Source organism: Bos indicus x Bos taurus, chromosome 8 (assembly GCF_003369695.1).
Source record: "Bos indicus x Bos taurus breed Angus x Brahman F1 hybrid chromosome 8, Bos_hybrid_MaternalHap_v2.0, whole genome shotgun sequence".
In the NCBI taxonomy this organism is placed as follows: Eukaryota; Metazoa; Chordata; class Mammalia; order Artiodactyla; family Bovidae; genus Bos; species Bos indicus x Bos taurus.
Window position 1 is genome coordinate 63,780,098 of NC_040083.1, and position 18,498 is coordinate 63,798,595.

The following is an 18,498-nucleotide window of genomic DNA, read 5'->3' on the forward strand; positions in this document are numbered from 1 at the left end:
GTTAGCCTCTCCCCATGCACAGGCATTAGTCACTGAACATAATCATTCACTCAGCAAGTATTTATCAAAGATTTACAAATGCCAAGTACATGTGAGGCCCTAGAACTGCAGCGGTGAACTAGACAGGCGTGAGCTCTGTTCTTGGGAGCCTGCAAATTACAATTTAGAAAGGTTCTTTGAAGCGGGTTCTTAATTGATGTTTGTAGGGGTGGTGATGAGACTTGGGTCAAGGGCTTTAAAATGACACAGTTTGACTGAGTGTTTGCCCAGACATCTGTCCATGTCTAAACTTTGAAACAATCAATTCTGCAACCCAGGACCTGGGAACTCTGGTCTTGAAAGCAGAGGATGGGACCCACCTGTATAGGGACCTACCTACGTAGGGTGACCTGAGAGATGGCTGCCTCCCACCATAGACAAGGAATCATAGCCTAGCGAGGCCAGATCTCTCTCTGAGTTGGTGCCCAAAGCCCCTCCCAACAAACAGGCTTCAAATGGACTGACCATGGGACAGAACTTGGAAAACTCACGAGTATTGTATAATGCTACTGCAATTACTGTGACCTATGCTAGGATCCTTTGCAGTGACCATGGCCATTGGGGGTCATGATGTTACTTTAAAAAAGCCAGAGATGAGCTAAGAGCATTTGATTTTGATTTCATGTTGCCTGGCTAGACACCATGCAGGCTTGAGTGTGGATGTTTCTTGACCAGCTCTCAAAGTGGACAGTTGAATAAGAAATGCTTCCTCTCACATCCAGCATTTCATGGGCTTCTTCTCATTTCATCCCCTTTCTAATATCATAACAATTAACAGCTCACCCCTGGAGTGGAGGAACTTTATCAGCACAGCTATAAGATACCTGCTTGGCACTGCTGCCTTTGTCTTTAACTTAGAAATGTTTTTCCTGGAAGATTACTGTCCCTTTCCCACATCTTCTGTGGGTGACACCTGAGCAGCTTGTGACCCTCCACCCAAAAGTATGGGAGGATCTGGGATCAGAGGGATCATTTTGATTCACATATTAACTGGGAAAAAGCTGGACTTATAAAAGGAGGGTGGCAGATAGCTCTGTTATTAAAAAAGAGGGAAAAAAATGCAGGAAACTGGGGATGAACTGTGAAGGAATATTATCTTGAACAGCTTGGACCCCAGACCCATGGCACTTAATGGGAAGTCCAGAATAGCACCCTAATCTAATGATAACTCCTCTTTATTAATTATAACCACCATCAACTCCTGTTCTGGGTGCTCATCTTTGATTACACATGGTAGCAAAGCTAACCGCTGACCCAGGTTCATGACTTGAGTACATCACTTACCATCGCTTGACCTCTCATATGAGTCAGTCCTAACTGATCAGAAAGGAGGCCAGGAATGCTCATGGTTGGCCAGACCAACATTGCTATGACTTATCTTTCCCTTTGCAGAGTTGTTCAGCCCATAGATTTCACCCTGGCTCAGCTACATGATGCACCCCCGACCCCTACACCTGCTAATTGAAGACCTGAGATGCTTTGCATTGAGGGGCCCTGTGGAGCTCAGGGCTTTTGGGGGCTCCAATATCCAGGGCAGGCCTAACTCCATGACCTTGCCCCTTGCCCCTGGGACAGGGGACTAGCTCCCTGCGCATGCAAAAACCAGAACAGGGTTTACAGTGTATGACCTTGGCTTTCTCTCTCTCTCTAGGTTGGTACCACGTATTCTGGGAATTCAGAACTCATCACTTTTCATGGTACACACTCCCGTCTTCACCTTATGTTTCTCTGGGATGTTTCCTGACCCTCCTATCTCTGCAGAGGTGGTTTCTGTTTGCCCAATTCTGGGCGTAAACTAGGTGCTCTGAAAAGTCTGACTGCATTGTGGGAGGGGAGCTGAACCAAGGCTGAGCCAAGGGCACCTCTGTTTGCTTGTGTCACCCAGCTGCCTATTTTATGCATCTTGTCTGGGCCTCCTAGCTAGGAGCCAGCACTCCATTTTTCCATCCGTGTGTTAGTTTGTTCATAATGCGTCCACTGATAGCTTCTCCTCGCCTGGTGCCGTCCCATTCACTGGGCTGAGACAGATGGACCCCATGCTCTTCTTGCCACCCAGGCCCTTAGACTCTGCTGGGCGAAACCATTTAAAAAGTCATTACAGTGCAGTATACCAAGAGCTAAGGCAGGGAGGTCCTGCAGCTCAGAAGGCCTTTGCCTGAGAGCGTTCCTGGACCAGCAGCATCAGCAGTCCTGGAGCTTGTTAGGAATGTAGACCCTTGGGCCTCATCACAGACCTGCTGGGTCAGAAGCTTCGTTTCATAAGCTCCCTCTGAGGTGTATACACACACAGTGCGTTGTGAGACACACTGGCTCTGAGGGATTTGTAAACTTCAGCATGTTTGCGGCTGGTGGGAGCTTATCTACCACTCATCAGACAGGAAATAGGCTAGGAGACGGGAGCCGCAGGTGAGCAGTGACTCTGGTCCTCTGTCCCCACACAATGTCACACCGTGTGTGCCTGTTTTGATTGAGAAGTCTGGACACTTGTAGTTTAAACAGGGAAAGGCCCATTTTTTCCCCCTAATACTGATCTCTGGCTCAGCTCTGTCACCCCTGGCCTGCCAAGTGGTGGTCTCCCTGATGGTATCTAGTGTCACGGGTTTTTGGTCACTTTTGGTTACAAAATCCAGGATGTTCTCAGACTTCTTGTTCAGATCCAATTCAAGGTAATCCCTTCCTCTGGTGCCAAGGTGACCTTGGGGAGGAGCAGGTGGAGCTGGATTTGTTTTTGTCAGATCCCCTGTGTGTGGCTACACATTGGTTAGTCTCTCTCAGGAACCAGGAGTTCAGAGCTCTAGTGTCCACCCACTTATCCAGGTGGGGAAAGGGCACTGCCTCCTTTTCCAAACTCTACTCCCAGGAGGCTCCCTCTGAGCCCATCTTCAAGATAAAGAGCTGGGGGAGAAGGGAGGGCTCTAAGGCTGATTCTGCAGAAACAGTGCTTCTCACAAGTCCTCTGGGAAGTAGGATACGGCACTGTTGGCATCCTTCCAACTGTGAATGGAATACTGATCACCCTAACTGTCCTCTGCGGCCCTCCTGGGGCATTCTTCCTTTCCCCTTACACCGCTGTGCTGCCCAGGCTTAGGTGATATGAGACTGAGTGCTTGACTTGGTGTTGAGTCTCAGTCCACGTGCATGAGGCCATCCAAGGGAGCTCACTGTAGCCTCTGCTGTACTCCCATGATGCACTGCTGGTACCTTGATGATGGTACTTATTCCATCCTGCCTGGTGCTACCCTGACTGTGTCTGTCTCCCTGAGAGCTTCCCAAGTTCAGGAATTGTGTCTACTGCATCTACCTCTGCCTCTCCATCCTACAGCAAAAGATTTTATACCCTCAATAAGCTTTTGTTTGTTGATTGGACTTAAGAGGCTACACTTCAAAACCTTCTCAAAAATGTCTTATGTAGGATGAAGGTGTTTTTCCACTATCTTATTTTTTTAAAAACACGTGTGTATTTGGTGGCAGGTGTTAAAGGAGAAAAAGGATCCTGGGGCCTTCCCGGCTCAAAAGGAGAAAAAGGCGACCAGGGACCCCAGGGACCACCAGGTATCTCAACTCTTGTTCTGTATATTGCCCTTTATTTTTGTTCTCGAGAAAGCCAACAGAGCCAGTAAGTGAGGCTAATTACATTACCACCCAGCCTGCAAGCTCCATGAAATTCCAGAAAGACCCAGTCATAGGTGATGCGTGTTCAAGATGGAACATTGTCAGGAGAAACCAGAAGTTGCCATCATTCCAGCTTCATATGCAGATCGAGCCCCAGAGAGGACCAGGGAAGAGCCTAGGATCTCACAGGATCACAGATTCTGGACTGGGGCTCATTTCCAAGCTGTGTCCCCTCTACCAGCTAAACCAATATGAGGTCATTTTGGCTAGGCACTTATCATGTTCCTAGATGCTTTGGTATTTGAATTTCTGAGACTGATTGCAAATTTTAGAAAGCATTTCTTTTTCAGGCCCTCCTGTGGATCCAGCTTACCTGAGGCACTTTCTGAACAGCTTGAAGGTGAGCTTTTCTGAGACTTTGGCCTGTGTTTCCAAGTTCTCAGGCTTATGTCAGAGACTGGCTCATCTGACTCTTTCTGAATGTTCTCTGAATGATCTTCCAGGGGGAGAATGGAGACAGGGGAATCAAAGGAGAAAAAGGAGACTCTAACAGTGGCTTCTCTGGCTTCTCTGTGTCAGGGCCACCGGGCCTGCCAGGAAGTCCAGGTCTGGTGGTGAGTAGTGACCCCTCCGAGTCCCTTTCCTCAGTGAATCCTGGAGTTCCTGAAGCTTCCCAGTGTGACTAGGCAGCTGGGAAGCAAGGGCCAGTCACAGGCTAGAGGCAGGCCTTGGGTGTCAGCCTCTTTCCCCGATACTTGCTAACTGGTAGGGAGCCTGACTGAGGCCACGGAGGAAAGGGAGCTGGCCAAGGCCATGTGCATGCAGGTAGCTTCCATGTCACCCACTGCATTGCCTTATGCACACCAGTGGTGGAAACTTCACTCAATGCAAAGAGTTGTTAATGGTAGACACATCAGATAATAGACGCAGAAGCAAAGGTGAGGAAGATATTTTTAGAGTGGCTATTTGATTCTTCTGGAATTTCATCAAACAAGAAGCCCCTGAGTCAGCTTGGTCTTCTTAGGATGAGAAGCTTCTCCAGGTCACAAGAAAGAAATTCAGTTTACGTCTCCAGTGAGATTATGACGAGATCATTGACCCTCAGGGGTCTGGAACTCGCCATGAGCAAGACAAAGCAAGCCGGGAGGCCAGGATTCTCCTCCAAGCTCTGCTGCCAATTTGCTCTGAAACCTTGGCCAAGCCCTACCTTTCTCTGGGCCTCTGTTTCTCCATCTGTGAGATGCCAAGGCTGAACTAGATGAACTCCAGTGGACCTTGTAAGTCCAGGGCTTCCTGGGCTTCTCTCCTGTCATTCAACATGACAGCTAGGCCACTGCTCTTTAAGTCTTCCACCACCTAGCTTGTGCTCAGGATTGAGGACAAAGATAACAATAGTGGAGTTTACTGACTTCTTACCAATGTCCTGACAAAAAGACCAGACTTCTAGTGACTGATGGTGCTTTCTCTCTTCTGTTACCATGCACCTGACAGGGCCAGAAAGGGGAGGCCGTTGTCGGGCCCCAGGGACCCCCAGGTGCTCCTGGCCTGCCTGGGCCACCTGGCTTTGGGAGACCTGGTTCCCCTGGGCCACCAGGACCCCCGGGACCACCAGGACCTCCAGCTATCCTAGGAGCAGGTCAGTACCGTGAGTCACCACTTCTGGGTGGCACGTCGGAGCCACACTGTCTGACAGAGGCTGTGTTGAGCCTTGGATTGAGCCTTCTTTCTTTTCTTTTGTTTTAAACTGAGATGTCATTTGCATGCCAAAGAATTCGCTCACTGAAGTGGACAGCTGAATGTTTTTTTATGTATTCACAAGGTTGTGCAGCCTTCGCCTCTCCCTAACTCCAGGACATTTTCATCACCTCGGATGGAAGTCCTGTACCAATTAGTAGTCACTCCTCTTTCCAAACCTTGATCTTTCCCTGATCTTGGAAACCTCTAATCTACTTTCTGTCTCTATGGATTTGCCTATTCTAGACAGTTCATGGCAGTGGAATCACACAGGGTGTGGCCCTCGGCTTCTTTCACTTACCGCAATGTTTCCAGAGTTCCCCCGTGTGTTGCATGTATCATTTCGTTTATTCATTCATCAGGTGATGGACATTTGAGTTGTTTCCACTGTTTTGGCTATTTTGTGTAGTGCTGCAGTGAACATTTATATACAGGTTTTTGTGTGAACATATGTCTTCAGTTCTCTTGAGTTTATACCTAGGAGTAAAACTGCTGGGTCATATATGTGATGGAAGGTGAAGGTGAAGTCGTTCAGTCGTGTCCGACTCTTCGCGACCCTATGGACTGTAGCCCACCAGGCTCTTCCATCCATGGAATTTTCTAGGCAAGAGTACTGGAGTCGGTTGCCATTTCCTTCTCCAGGGGATCTTCCTTCCTGACTCAGGGATTGAACCCGGGCGTCCCACATTGTGGGCAGACGCTTTACCGTCTGAGCCACTAGGGAACCCCCAATATATGTGATTACTCTATATTTAACCTTGGAGGAACTGCCAGACTGTTTTCGAAAGTGACTATAACATTTTGCATTCCCACTAGCAGTGTACAAAGGTTATAATTTCCTTTTGTTGTCATCATCATTTGTTATTATTATATCTTTTTTATTCTAGCCATCATTCATTCTTGTGAAATAATATCTCATCGTGGTTTTGGTTGCATTTCCCTAAAGACTGATAATGTTGGACATCTTTTCGTGTGTGTGTGTGAACTTCTTGGCTGCTTTGTCAATGCCTGGGCCTTAAGGGACTTGAGGACCAGCATTGATTCTAACCCTCTATGTAAAAAATTTTTTTACCCCTTGGTACTTCACTTCCTCAAATGAAAAATGTGTGAAATAGAAGAAAATCTCCATTTATTGAATACTTACCAAGTGCCAGGCCATCTGCTAGTCACTCTCCTACAATATTTTGTGGGTTCCTACAAAGCCTTTCAAGGAAAGTATTAGCATCCCCATTTTATAGATGAGGAAAGTGAGGCCCAGAGATGTTTAGGAACCTTTCTGAGGTCACATAGCCAATAAGTGGCACCACATTAGGACCCAGATCAGGACCCAGGTCAGAGTAACTCTGAAGCCTACATTCTTTCCACTGTGGCCATGGTGGAAAATAACAGTAGTGGCAGTAATAGCATAAATACCTCATTTTTTGTTGTTTGGGTCGACATGAGCCAGGTGTGGCGGAAGCACACCTGGGAAGAGGCCTACAATGTCTGGGGCATCTGGGAGAACTTTACACAGGAAGTGACTCTGGGGCAAGCGACAGAAATGGAACTCAAACTAGTTCAAGTAACAGGGAAGCTTACTGCATGTGAAGGAGGGGTGAACAGTTTGTGGGGCGGGGGAGGCAGGCATGCAGTGAGACTTCAGATACAGCCAGAACCAGGGATTCAGTCCCTGTGAGGATTCTCCGTCTGTTGCTAGGCTTCTCTCTGAGCGCAGCTTCGTGCTTCTTCACCACAGACCACATCCTCTGCGAGTGGGAAATACCAACAACCTACAGCTTCCACTGTCATCTACAAATCTTGGCCTTCTTTCTCAGTTTCATTTGAAAAGTCTTGGCATAGGGATGTTCTGGGGACAGATTCTGACTGACCTGTCCTGGGCCAGATGCCCAACCTTGGAGCAGTCAGCCGGGGCCAGGAGGTGGGCTCACGTGAGAACGTGGCAGCTGCTTCTGGACCTGAATGGTCATAGAGGTGAAGGGGAAGCTCTCAGGAGCAGGTAGGGATGCTGGTCCCATAGGTGCCCACAAAACCTTGAGGGATAGAAGGGAATTGCAAAAGGCGAAGGGACATTGCAGGGTGAGTACAGGAAGCAGAGACTCTGTTGTCCACAGTAGCCCTAAACTAGGGCCCCGGGACTCCTTGCTGCATTGGAAAGAATTACCTTTCACACAATACATGACAGTTCATAGTTTACAAAACCCTCCCATATCCATTATCCCATTTCATCTTCACAGCAACCCCAGGAGGAAGATGAAATGGATAGGATTATAAAACTCATCTTACGGATGAAGGCACCAAAGCTCAGAGAGGTTAGGAGACTAACTCAAGGTCACAAATGCTAGGAAGAGGCATGGCTGGGGTCCAAACCCAAGTCCTCAGGCCCTCTTTCCACTGAAGACATTCACCACCTGTGTGTGAACGTTCAGGTCCTGTGTCAGAACTGCAGGCTTCCATGCACAACCTGAAAAATCTCACGCAGTAGTTTTCCTGTGCTGTATTAAGTCGCTTCAGTTGTGTCTGACTTTGCAGCCCCATGGACTGTAACCCCCAGACTCCCCTGTCCATGGGGATTCTCCAGGCAAGAATACTGGAGTGGATTGCCATGCCCTCCTCCAAGGGATCTTCCCGACCCAGGGATGAACTGAACCTGCATCTCTTACTTCTCCTGCATTGGCAAGCGGGTTCTTTACCACTAGCGCCACCTGGGAAGCCCCAAGTTTTACTGGGACTTTTACAAATATCCTTAACCCTGCCAAGAGTTTTGCAGATTTTGAGGGGAGACAGGAGGTTAGAAAGATAGAAGGAGAACAACAAAATAGCTGTAATGATATTTGTGTTTGCCTAAAGTAAGGGCTATTCATTTGGGAACCATAAACTAGGAATTTCAAGGATGTGCCTCAGAGAGCTATCATCCCACTAACATTCTAAGTAGAAAAGTGTGTGTGTGTGTGTGTGTGTGTATCTCTATCCTGGGGGAGAGCGCCTTGATCTGGTTTTTAAGGGCACTTTGACTTTTCAAAAGCTAAGACTCTCTGGTTGGATACTATACAGTTTGCAAAGCACATTCCTAGTTTGTATTTTTCTCAGTTCTCAACATAGGCTAGTGAAGAAATATCTGTTTATATTTTACTGATGAAGCTGAGATTCAGAGAGCTTGTTACTTCCCTAAGCTCACACAGCTGAGAATCAACAAACCAGGGTCTTCAGTCTTCTGGCTGGAAGGCAAGGGCCCTGGCACTGCCCTACCCTGCCCTCCTGTAGCTTGGCACCTTCTCTTTTTTCTGAGTCTTCTTCCTCTGTTCAGTAATTACCTGTTTGTTTCTTGGGACAAGTAAGTTGTATGAATCAGGACATTTGGGGATGCAAGTGACAGAAAACTCAACTCAGACTGACTTATACAAACAGCAGAAACAAAAGAAACGTATTCACTTACAAAACTGGAAAGTCTTAGGCATGACTTCACTCAGGGCTACAGTTAAGAATCTCAGCCCTCCCCTAAGCCAGCCAAATGCGGCTGAGTCATAAGCTGGGCACAGAGCTCCTAAGATTTGCTTACAAGGTGCAGCGTTTGCAGCTGCGAACGTTGTGAGTAAGGTGGTGAACACTCTCAGTAATCGGCTAACATCAGAGGCATTTTGCACAGTGTGCTTTTCTGTAACTTCTCTTTCCTGTTTTATCTTAGCTGTGGCCCTTCCAGGCCCACCTGGCCCTCCAGGACAACCAGGGCTTCCCGGATCCAGGAACCTGGTCAGTATTATCATCAGGGAGTCTTCATCCTTCTGCTTTGGATGAGTTTGTTTAGAACTGTGGCTACGGTGTTTAGGGGCTGGCACACCTCTGTTGGAGTTGGGCCTCCATGACAACAGAATTGGTATAATTCCACAAACAGGATATTTATTATACTCTTTGGATGACTTAGTAAAAAGATACAGAGGACAAAATCATTTATGATTTAGGTTCCACAAGAGCCAATTGTATTACATCAAAAACCACAAGCACAAGAGTGTAAACAACATTACAGGAGCCCCTGCGCTGGTCACGTGTCCCCTGGGTAATGCCACATTCTCCGTTTTACCGAAGAAGGTCTCTTGTACCTTCGTTACCCTGATCACCTGACTCTGTATGGCACACGGAAACTATTGTGATGCACAGAAAGAGGAACAAATGCCTCATTAGGATGTCAGGAGTCCTAGCAATGTACATTGGTCTTTGATAGATTTTAGCTGGAAATTTGGGCTGCCAGATGAAAAACTGTCCAGCAGTTGGTGAAATTTTGATATTTGGTGCCTTTGGGGGATGTCTGGGTCATTTTAATGCACAAAGTCATTATCTTCAAAGCTAGGCAAAAATTAAGTGTTTATAATCTTTCTCAGTTGAAGAGAAAAATAAGAGTTTCCTTTTCTGATATTTCTCTGAGACTTGATAGTTCTTGATAGAGTTTTCCTGCTTTTATGTCTGTGCCTAGAGAGGCCAACATGATTTTCTAACCTTTGGCAATTGTCTAGACAGAGAAATTATAGACCCCTATTTTCTTCTATGTATTTATTATTGGAACTACTCAGCCAGGCAAAAAAAAGGTTCAGGACCTAGGTAGAGTCACTGTCTTGTTTATATTTCTGAATCCAAATGAAAACACTTTTGAAACCCTGTAAGGAGCAGCATGAGCTAACGTAACACATGTAACAATGTCTGTGCCATGGTGCAACTCACGCGAATGGAAGCGGCAAAACCCACCCATGATTTTCCCAGTACCAGTGCCCAACAGAGCCAAGTCTATTGACAGTTTTTAAATGTCTTCAAACTCACAGGATATTATCTTCTTTGTTTAATTTTTTTTAATTTTATTTTATTTTTAAACTTTACATAATTGTATTAGTTTTGCCAAATATCAAAATGAATCTGCCACAGGTATACATGTGTTCCCCATCCTGAACCCTCCTCCCTCCTCCCTCCCCATACCATCCCTCTGGGTCATCCCAGTGCACTAGCCCCAAGCATCCAGTATCGTTGTTTAATTTTTTTATTGTAAATGAGATTTATGTTTCAAGGTAGTGAATGTTTTTGTTTGATCAAAAGGAAAGTCCTTTGGTTATTGATGAAGTTATATATCTCTCTGTGGCACAATAACCTTTTCATTGACTGTGAGGGGATGGCTCATATTTGACTTTACAAAGAGGCTGGGCTTTCAAATCGCGCCATTGCTCTAATGGTAACTGCGGTGTTTGGTATTTAAAATTACCTAACAGGTTACAACATTTAGCAACATGGATGACATGTTACAGAAAGCACATTTGGTCATAGAAGGGACATTCATCTACTTGAAGGACAGCACCGAGTTTTTCATTCGGGTCAGAAATGGTTGGAAAAAATTACAGGTAATTCTTAAACTCCTTTTAACAGACTGCCTCCTAGTACCCTCTAAAAATCACAGTCTGCTCCTATAAATGCCATTTTTCTGATTTGAAAATGCAAAAACAGTTTCCAGTTGATGTTTCATTTTCAACATCCTCTTTTCCTTAAAGCTGGGAGAACTGATTCCCATTCCGGATGACAGCCCTCCTCCCCCTGCACTTTCCAGCAATGTGAGTCCTCTCCCCGCCTTACTTCTAGCTCCTTCATTCATTAGCACTGACTGAGTCCCCTTGGCATCCAGTATCAAGCTCTCTGACTCTGGACAGCCAGCCCTGCAGAGTTCACTATCTGGCAGAAGCCCAGAAATTACCAAGTGCCAAAAGAACGTTCTCACACTGGACGGCAGGGCAGGGGGGCGGGTCGGGGAGGGGGGTGGAGCTGGACCCAGAGGCTGGAGACCTGCCATTCCCGTGTCACAGCTGAATCCTCTTGGGCAAGGGACTCCCCTTCTCTTGGCATCAGTTTATTGATCTGTGAAAACATGGTTGGCATAAGCAATCTAGAAGAACCCTTTAATATTTGATGCTGAGACTTCCTTACCTGATTAGAACATTAACAACTTGCATTGTCCACTGTTTTAACCTTACAGCTACCCTTTCAGGTAGGTACTATCATTCCCACTTTGCACGTGAGGAAACTGAGGCTCTGAAGGGGTGCCTTGCTCTATGAAGTGAATGAGTTGTTTGTAAAACATGGGAATTCTGCTTTTTGGTTCAGTGCTCTTTCTAAAAGTCTTGAGAATATTGCTCCCTTTCTGAGGATCATTTTTCGTTCATGCATGAAATTTCTTAAGTGTGGTCCAAAGACCATGACAAACTGTTTAAGACAGCTTTTTAAGAAACAGTGCACTTGTGCCTTAATGTACGGTAAAGAACGGAGTGAATGTATGTTCAGGACTGTTTGTTTTCTTTTTTTACCAAACAGCCTCATCAGCCTCAACTTTCACTGACGTCTATTTCAAATGTCAATTACGGCAGACCCGCAGTAAGTACGATTCATGCGTTTACTCTACAAATGCCGCAAGTGTGTCTACCATGTGCCAGGCCCCGTGCTTGGCATGCAGTTTGTTTAGATAATTGCCGGAACCTCAATTGCAGGAAACACAACAAGGCCTGTGGACTCTTGTCCCTGTTGAGTCTGCTCCACCATCTCTACAGACCAGCCTCTGCAAAGGTCTTTCCTCCTGCCTCCTCTCTACCCCACCCCAGGACACAGACATAGGTTACATCTGCAAAACTTGCACACAGCTTAGGGTTGCCATGGCACTGATCCTGGCCCCAACGCTATGTGATCTTACAGCTGCAGAGCCCAGTACCACCTGGCTCAATTCAGAGTCTTGGGAGAGGCAGTCCACATGGCTCAGACTCCCTCCCAGCCAAATCGAGAGCAGCCAAGAGAATGAAATTGAATGGCCTAAGGCGACTCTTTAGCAAGTATTGTGGGGACACTCTTCAGAGCACAAGGCATGAACTTGGCGGGCACTGGGAACACGTTTCCTGTAGTGCTGCCCTCTGCCCAGCAGGAGATCCTGTGGGGCATGGTGAGTCTGCAGTACCTGTAGGATACATGAGTGGAGACCCCCAGAAGGAAGCAGCATCGGAAAGTCTGCAACCCTGCAGTGGGTCTAGTCTGGAAATGCAGACTTGGGAGTCTTCAGTAAAGCCATGGCTGTTGTGTTGGGGATGGAGGGATTCCTAAAAGAGAATCTATGTGGTGAGGAGAGACTGGATTGTGAGGAGCAAAAATAAAATGCACTGACTGGAGAAAGATGAAAAGGAAACTGAGAAGCTATTGCCAGAGAGGAAAGAGTGCCAAGCAAGGTAGAAGCTAACAGTGCCGAATGCTGCCAGGAGGCCCATGGAAGGAGCTAAAAGGTGTTCAAACTGAGAAACTAGGGAAAAGCATTTCCATAGCAAGGAGGAACGCCTACAAGATTCTAGGTGGTGGCAGAGTAGGTGGGGGATGAGGAAGCAGAGAAGCAAGTATAGATAAACCTTCAGAAAGCTTAGCTATGTGGGGAGGCATGAGGGCAGTAGCTACAAAAAGGTTTCAAATAGTGTATTATAAATTCTGAAGTAATACGTAATCCATTTTAGAAAGTCTAGACAATGAATAAAAAGAATGGAGAAGAAAATAATCATAATTTTACAAAACTATAACTATCCACAAAATAACTATTTTATCATTTGATTGTTGAAATGTCATTGTCTTCACAAAAATGATAGCTATTCATTATAGAAATGTTCCAGCAGTTAAAGATACAGAAACATGAGAACACAAAAGCCCCCAAACCCACCATTCAGAGGCAGCCATGGTTCCAGGCCTTTTTCTGCATCTCCTTAGAGAGGAAGAAGTGGTCGTGATGGGGTCAGAGGTGTGTCAGGGAAGCCCCCTCTCACCACTGCCCCTTTCCTGGGTGTCCCCCAGGAAAGCTCGTTCTATTGAGGCCTCTTGTGACTGCCCTTGGGCGTAGTCCCCAGAGGCACAGTGGCTGGAGGGTGATGAGACCATAAGGCCTCTTCCTTCACGTGCCATGATGTTCAGACATATAAGAAGAGGAAGATGGGCTTAAGATATTTTTCTTTCCTGGAGACTTGGGCCCAGGTCCTGCACCAGCTCTGTGCTTCCCCAGCTCTGTGCTAATGAGATAAAAGTTACTTCTGACATGCGGTTGAGGATGGGGATGACTGCTCCTTGATTATGAAATGTAATTAAGAGGCTACAGCAGAAAGGGCTGGGAAAGAAGGCTGGGTTTGGGGAGAGAAAGTGTGGAGGAAGATTATGGAATGGCTTTTATTTGGGCTACTGACCAAGGTGTCAGGAATGTGAGGCTAGAATTATTGTATGATCCCTGGTTTCTAAGAGTCTATCCCAATAGTCTTCATAATAAATGTCACGACCTTCTCCTTTCAAGGCCTTTTTCCTCTGGTCCCCCAGGATCAGCCCCAGACCTACTCAGGAGGTGGAAGAAAGGGCAGGAGGCAGATAATTTGATGCACCTCTGAGATCTAGGACCAAAGCCAGCTTAAAAACCTCCTCGAAACTCAATGAAGGGCAGACCCAGAAGTCTCCAACAGATGGCCTGCCTGCAGGCTGAATTCAGATCTCTGAAGTGCTTTAGTTTGTTTTTCTCGTACATTTTATAAGAAATGTCTACTAGTTAGAGTCGTTCAGACTGCTGAGCCAGACTGCTTTGGGAGACCTGGGCTGTCCTTCACTGGAGATGGTCACACCTGGGCTGGGAATCCAGTGTCAGGTAGAGGTGGAATAAGGTGACCTCAGCGTGCCTGCCAATGCAGCAAGTCAGGGATCTTATTAGGAATGTGTGATGGTTATGGGAGTTAGAGTTTGCTATCAATTCTCCAACTGCACTGTCTTTTCTCTCACTTTTTACAGCTACACTTGGTTGCTCTGAACACGCCGTTTTCTGGGGACATTCGAGCTGATTTCCAGTGCTTCCAGCAGGCCAGGGCTGCAGGACTGTTGTCCACCTACCGAGCATTCTTATCCTCCCATTTGCAAGATCTCTCCACAGTTGTAAGGAAAGCAGAGAGATATAGCCTTCCAATAGTGAACCTCAAGGTAAAACTAAATATGGTTCCCGTTGCCTCCTGGATGTACTGTTCTCCACAGGGACTAAAGGCAGTTGCCACTCCTAACACCTTCAGAAGTGTGCTATTTCGAGGCCCTGATTAGTTGTGTGACTTTGGGTGGGTTACCTTCCCTCTTTGGGCGTCAGTTCCCTTATATTTGCAATAGCCCTTCCTGCTTAGAAGGTTTGTGATCCTTGGAGCAAAAGGAGGGATAGTAATGACCTCTTTCATTCGTACAGCTTTTCAGTTTGTTTATAAAGCACTTCATATCTGTTCTAATAGATACTTCCAATAAAAATGGGAGTTATTCTTTTCTGTTTGTTAGGAAACCGAGGCTTACAAGGAGAAACAGTTCACTCAGAGTAACTATAAACTGGAATTGGTTTCTTTGATCCCCATGTCCAGGGCTCTTGTTTCCACCCAAGGGTGCCTTCTGTAGAGAACTGCCTGAGTGGCACCAGAACCACTCTGTCCTGCACCCTGGTTTGCTACCCTCAGGTATTTCTGTGCCCTTATTCACTGGCAAGGCAGGGCCTCACTGCATCCTTCAATTTCACAATGGAAATAGCCTACTCCTTTAAGGCTACAGAAGAGCAGCTCATTGCTGCTCACACATATCTTGGGTCTTGATTCCTAACCAGTTCTTAAAGGTTCTTTGAGACCCTTTGGTCCCTGTGATCCCAGTATTCCAACCTGGAAGCTTGAGCCTGGCAAGTTCGTCCTGACCCCACACGCAGCACTTTCTTTTCCCTCTTCCAAGGGTCTGTTCTACCATTTCACCCACTCAGATTGTTTGTTTTCTTAGAATATAAATAACTGAAGGAAAAGGAGTAAGAGATTCATCTCCACATCACCCACTTGTGCTGTGCTTAGTCGCTTAGTCATGTCCAACTCTTTGTGACTCCATGGACTGTAGCCCATCAGGCTCCTCTGTCCATGGGGATTCTGCAGACAAGAATACTGGAGTGGGTTGCCATGCCCAACCCAGAGACTGAACCCAGGTCTCCCACATTGCAGGCAGATTCTTTACCATCTAAGACACCAAGGAAGCCTCACCCATTTGTATATTAGCACAAATTTGAAGCTCAGTGTATAATTATAAAGGCTTCCTTGGTAGTTCAGATGGTAAAGTATCTGCCTGCAATGCAGGAGACCTAGGTCTGATCCCCTAGTCAGGAAGATCCCTGGAGAAGGGAATGGCAATCCGCTTCAGTATTCTTGCCTGGAGAATTCCATGAACTGACTGTGGGGTCACAAAGAGTCGGACACAACTGAGCGACTAACACTTTCACCTTCATGTAATTATACAATGTTTAAAATAGCAATAATAAAATAAAGACCTAAAACACACTTTTGATGGGGAAGAGACATTATGCACATATAGTAAAAGAAATTACCTCAAGAAATAAGATCATAAAGCTGAAAGGGTTCCAAGGATAGATTATAAAATCAAACCAAAGTATTTCCCAAGTTCTCACCCTGTCCAGGATATAGGAGTAGAGTTGGGGGCTTCCGAGCTTTGAAGAATGGATAAATACTTGTAAGCTGTTTGTATAATGATTCTAATGTAGCATTTTTGTCTCCACAGGGCCAAGTACTTTTTAATAATTGGGACTCAATTTTTTCTGGCCACGGAGGTCAGTTCAATACACACATTCCAATATATTCCTTTGATGGCCGAGATGTAATGACAGATCCTTCCTGGTAAGTAGAGGTTGAAGCCTTTGAAGTATATCATGTGATAGACAGCTTTAGGAAACAGTCTAACAATGGGATGCCCTTATCAGCTACTCCTCTGAGATGTTGCCAGGATAAAACCCCAGTGAGGCAGCCAGAGGCCTTGGAGAGAGCCTGGCCTTGAAGTTAGGAGACCTGGGTCCAGTAACTTTATATGGGACCTTGGGTAAGGCACTTCCACTATTTGAGCTTCAGTTACCTCACTTGTCAAATGGGCAGAATAATCATATCCATACCATAATAATGCTGTGAGAATAAAAAGGTAAGTGTGAGAATATCTAGGATACAGTAGGCACTTAATTAGTGATAAGTAATGCTGTTGTTGGTGATTCTTTAACCCTCTCCTGTGAGTTGTGTTCTAATTCTTTGAAAATTATGTATGCTTTTAAGAATACAACAACTCAGTAAATCTTTCCTCATTGTCTACTGTATGCCAGGCCTGATGTCAGGCCTGGAAGGTGCAGTAATAAACCTACACAACTCCTCCCTTTGCAAAGCTTATAGTCTGTGGGAAGACTGACACAGACTAGCTACCATTCTAGACATGATATTGTCATTGGAAAATGAAGAAACAGATAAGATGGTAGGAGCACAGAGGAAATAGTCAACATTCCTTAGCAGTGAGAAGAAGGAAGGCTTCCTGTAAGTCCATTTAATGGACTTTGAAAGATGACAAGGAATTGCTGAAAATGGAAGTGAGGCCATTCCAGCCTAAGGGGACTCATCAAAGTTTCCAATTCACAGAAGTAGAGAGTATAATTTCGGAGCATGTAGAAACTGGATATGGTCAGAATGTAGTGTGTTCAAAAAGTTTGAAACAGTGATAAAGGCAGAGAAGTGATGTGCGGTCAGACCCTGGAGAGTTCAGGAGTTTGACTTAACTCACTAGACTTAGGCTGATTTCCTCACCAAGATATGCCACAAAGAAGGGTCATTTCAAAAAGTAACACAACAAACTTCCTTTGTAGGCCCCAGAAGGTCATTTGGCATGGCTCCAGCACCCACGGAGTCCGTCTTGTGGATCAGTACTGTGAAGCATGGAGAACCGCCGACATGGCAGTCATGGGCTTGGCCTCCCCGCTGAACACGGGGAAGATTCTGGACCAGAAAGCATACAGCTGTGCTAACAGGCTAATTGTGCTGTGTATCGAAAACAGTTTCATGACAGATGCGAGGAAGTAACAACTTTCCCATGCTTCTTAAGAGTTTTCCAATTTTTTTATGTGAAGAGTTGACACTGAAATCTAAAATGTTTAAGCGTTGTAAATATTAGTTTTTTATTACACATGCGTCACAACAGCAACCAAAGAAAACATACCTCAATATACTCAAAACTGAAGACATAAAGGACTCAGATCAAAGACAAAATCTGATCCATCTATTGGTGCTAGATTCTGCAGGAAACCCCATGCAGTGTAAACGCATCCCAAGACGGTTAAGAGCAAGTTAAAAAAAAGAGCAGGTTAAAAACAAAGGCCTTGGCATTCTGCCCACTGCATCCTTCAGAAAGTGATTTCCTCCTTTTAACCATTGTTGAGTATAAGATGTCCTTCATGTTTTCTTACAAAGTCAGTGTTTAGAAATGTTACCCCTTTCTAAGTTATGTGCAGACCAAACACTTTGTTCTTTAATATACATCCATTGTTTGCAACTGCTGTTGATATAGACAGAACTGCTCCAAATGATCCTATTTGTATTTTCTGATATTACCAGACTTTAATGTTTTCTTCCTAAAATATTATTGCCATCATACTTTAGGAGTTTTATATTTTTACACAATCATATTTCAGTATGGCATCTGTTTATGTGAATGACTTGCTGGAAAAGTTTAAGTTCCCAATGATCTGAAACTAGAGAAGAAATACCACATAATTACTTCCTTTCCCTTGGTGGCCCTTTTCCCCACCCCTACCCTGATTTTATGACTTCCATTTGGCAATTCTTGAATTATAACTCCATTTGAACAAACAGGTTCATGAGGATAAATTTTCTGAGACACATATATCTTCATGCTGTATACTTTGGTTCTTTTTTTTCCATGTGATAAGTGAACATAAAAACATCTTTTCCAGGCGCTTTCTTCTGTTTGACTTTTTCCCCTCGGTTCCTTTATTCCTCATCACTGATGTGGAAGCGGCCCCCAGGCAGGATTGCTAACCCTGCAAGGAAGTGATGTGACACACAAGTCATGCCACTTGTGTGTCCCCTCAGGAGATGATCAGAAAACAGGAAGATTTTCCCATCATCCTCTTCTTCTCCTGTGTGTTGTCTTCCACTCAGCGAAGGCAGCATGGGGCATGCAGAAGAGTCCCAGTGTGACAAATAGGATCAACTGTATCTCAACACATGATTCAGGCAGATCTGCCTTTTT

At 45.5% G+C, this 18,498-nt stretch overlaps 1 protein-coding gene across 5 annotated transcripts in view; it reads left to right on the forward strand.

Annotated features, from left to right (window-relative positions):
* COL15A1 (collagen type XV alpha 1 chain) overlaps window positions 1-18,201 on the forward strand; it is a 101,613-nt gene extending 83,412 nt beyond the window's left edge. For 2 of the 5 annotated variants that reach the window (XM_027549748.1, XM_027549751.1), the window contains exons 30-42: window positions 1,691-1,736; window positions 3,511-3,591; window positions 4,002-4,051; window positions 4,155-4,265; window positions 5,143-5,287; window positions 9,068-9,132; window positions 10,632-10,760; window positions 10,908-10,967; window positions 11,387-11,398; window positions 11,722-11,781; window positions 14,194-14,379; window positions 15,979-16,094; window positions 17,096-18,201. In XM_027549748.1, coding sequence (XP_027405549.1) covers window positions 1,691-1,736; window positions 3,511-3,591; window positions 4,002-4,051; window positions 4,155-4,265; window positions 5,143-5,287; window positions 9,068-9,132; window positions 10,632-10,760; window positions 10,908-10,967; window positions 11,387-11,398; window positions 11,722-11,781; window positions 14,194-14,379; window positions 15,979-16,094; window positions 17,096-17,309 — 1,275 coding nt within the window. In that variant the 3' untranslated portion in view covers window positions 17,310-18,201. The remainder of the gene's footprint in view (window positions 1-1,690; window positions 1,737-3,510; window positions 3,592-4,001; window positions 4,052-4,154; window positions 4,266-5,142; window positions 5,288-9,067; window positions 9,133-10,631; window positions 10,761-10,907; window positions 10,968-11,386; window positions 11,399-11,721; window positions 11,782-14,193; window positions 14,380-15,978; window positions 16,095-17,095) is intronic. The other 3 variants (XM_027549753.1, XM_027549749.1, XM_027549750.1) reach the window with 2 other exon arrangements.
* The last annotated feature ends 297 nt before the right edge of the window (window positions 18,202-18,498 follow it).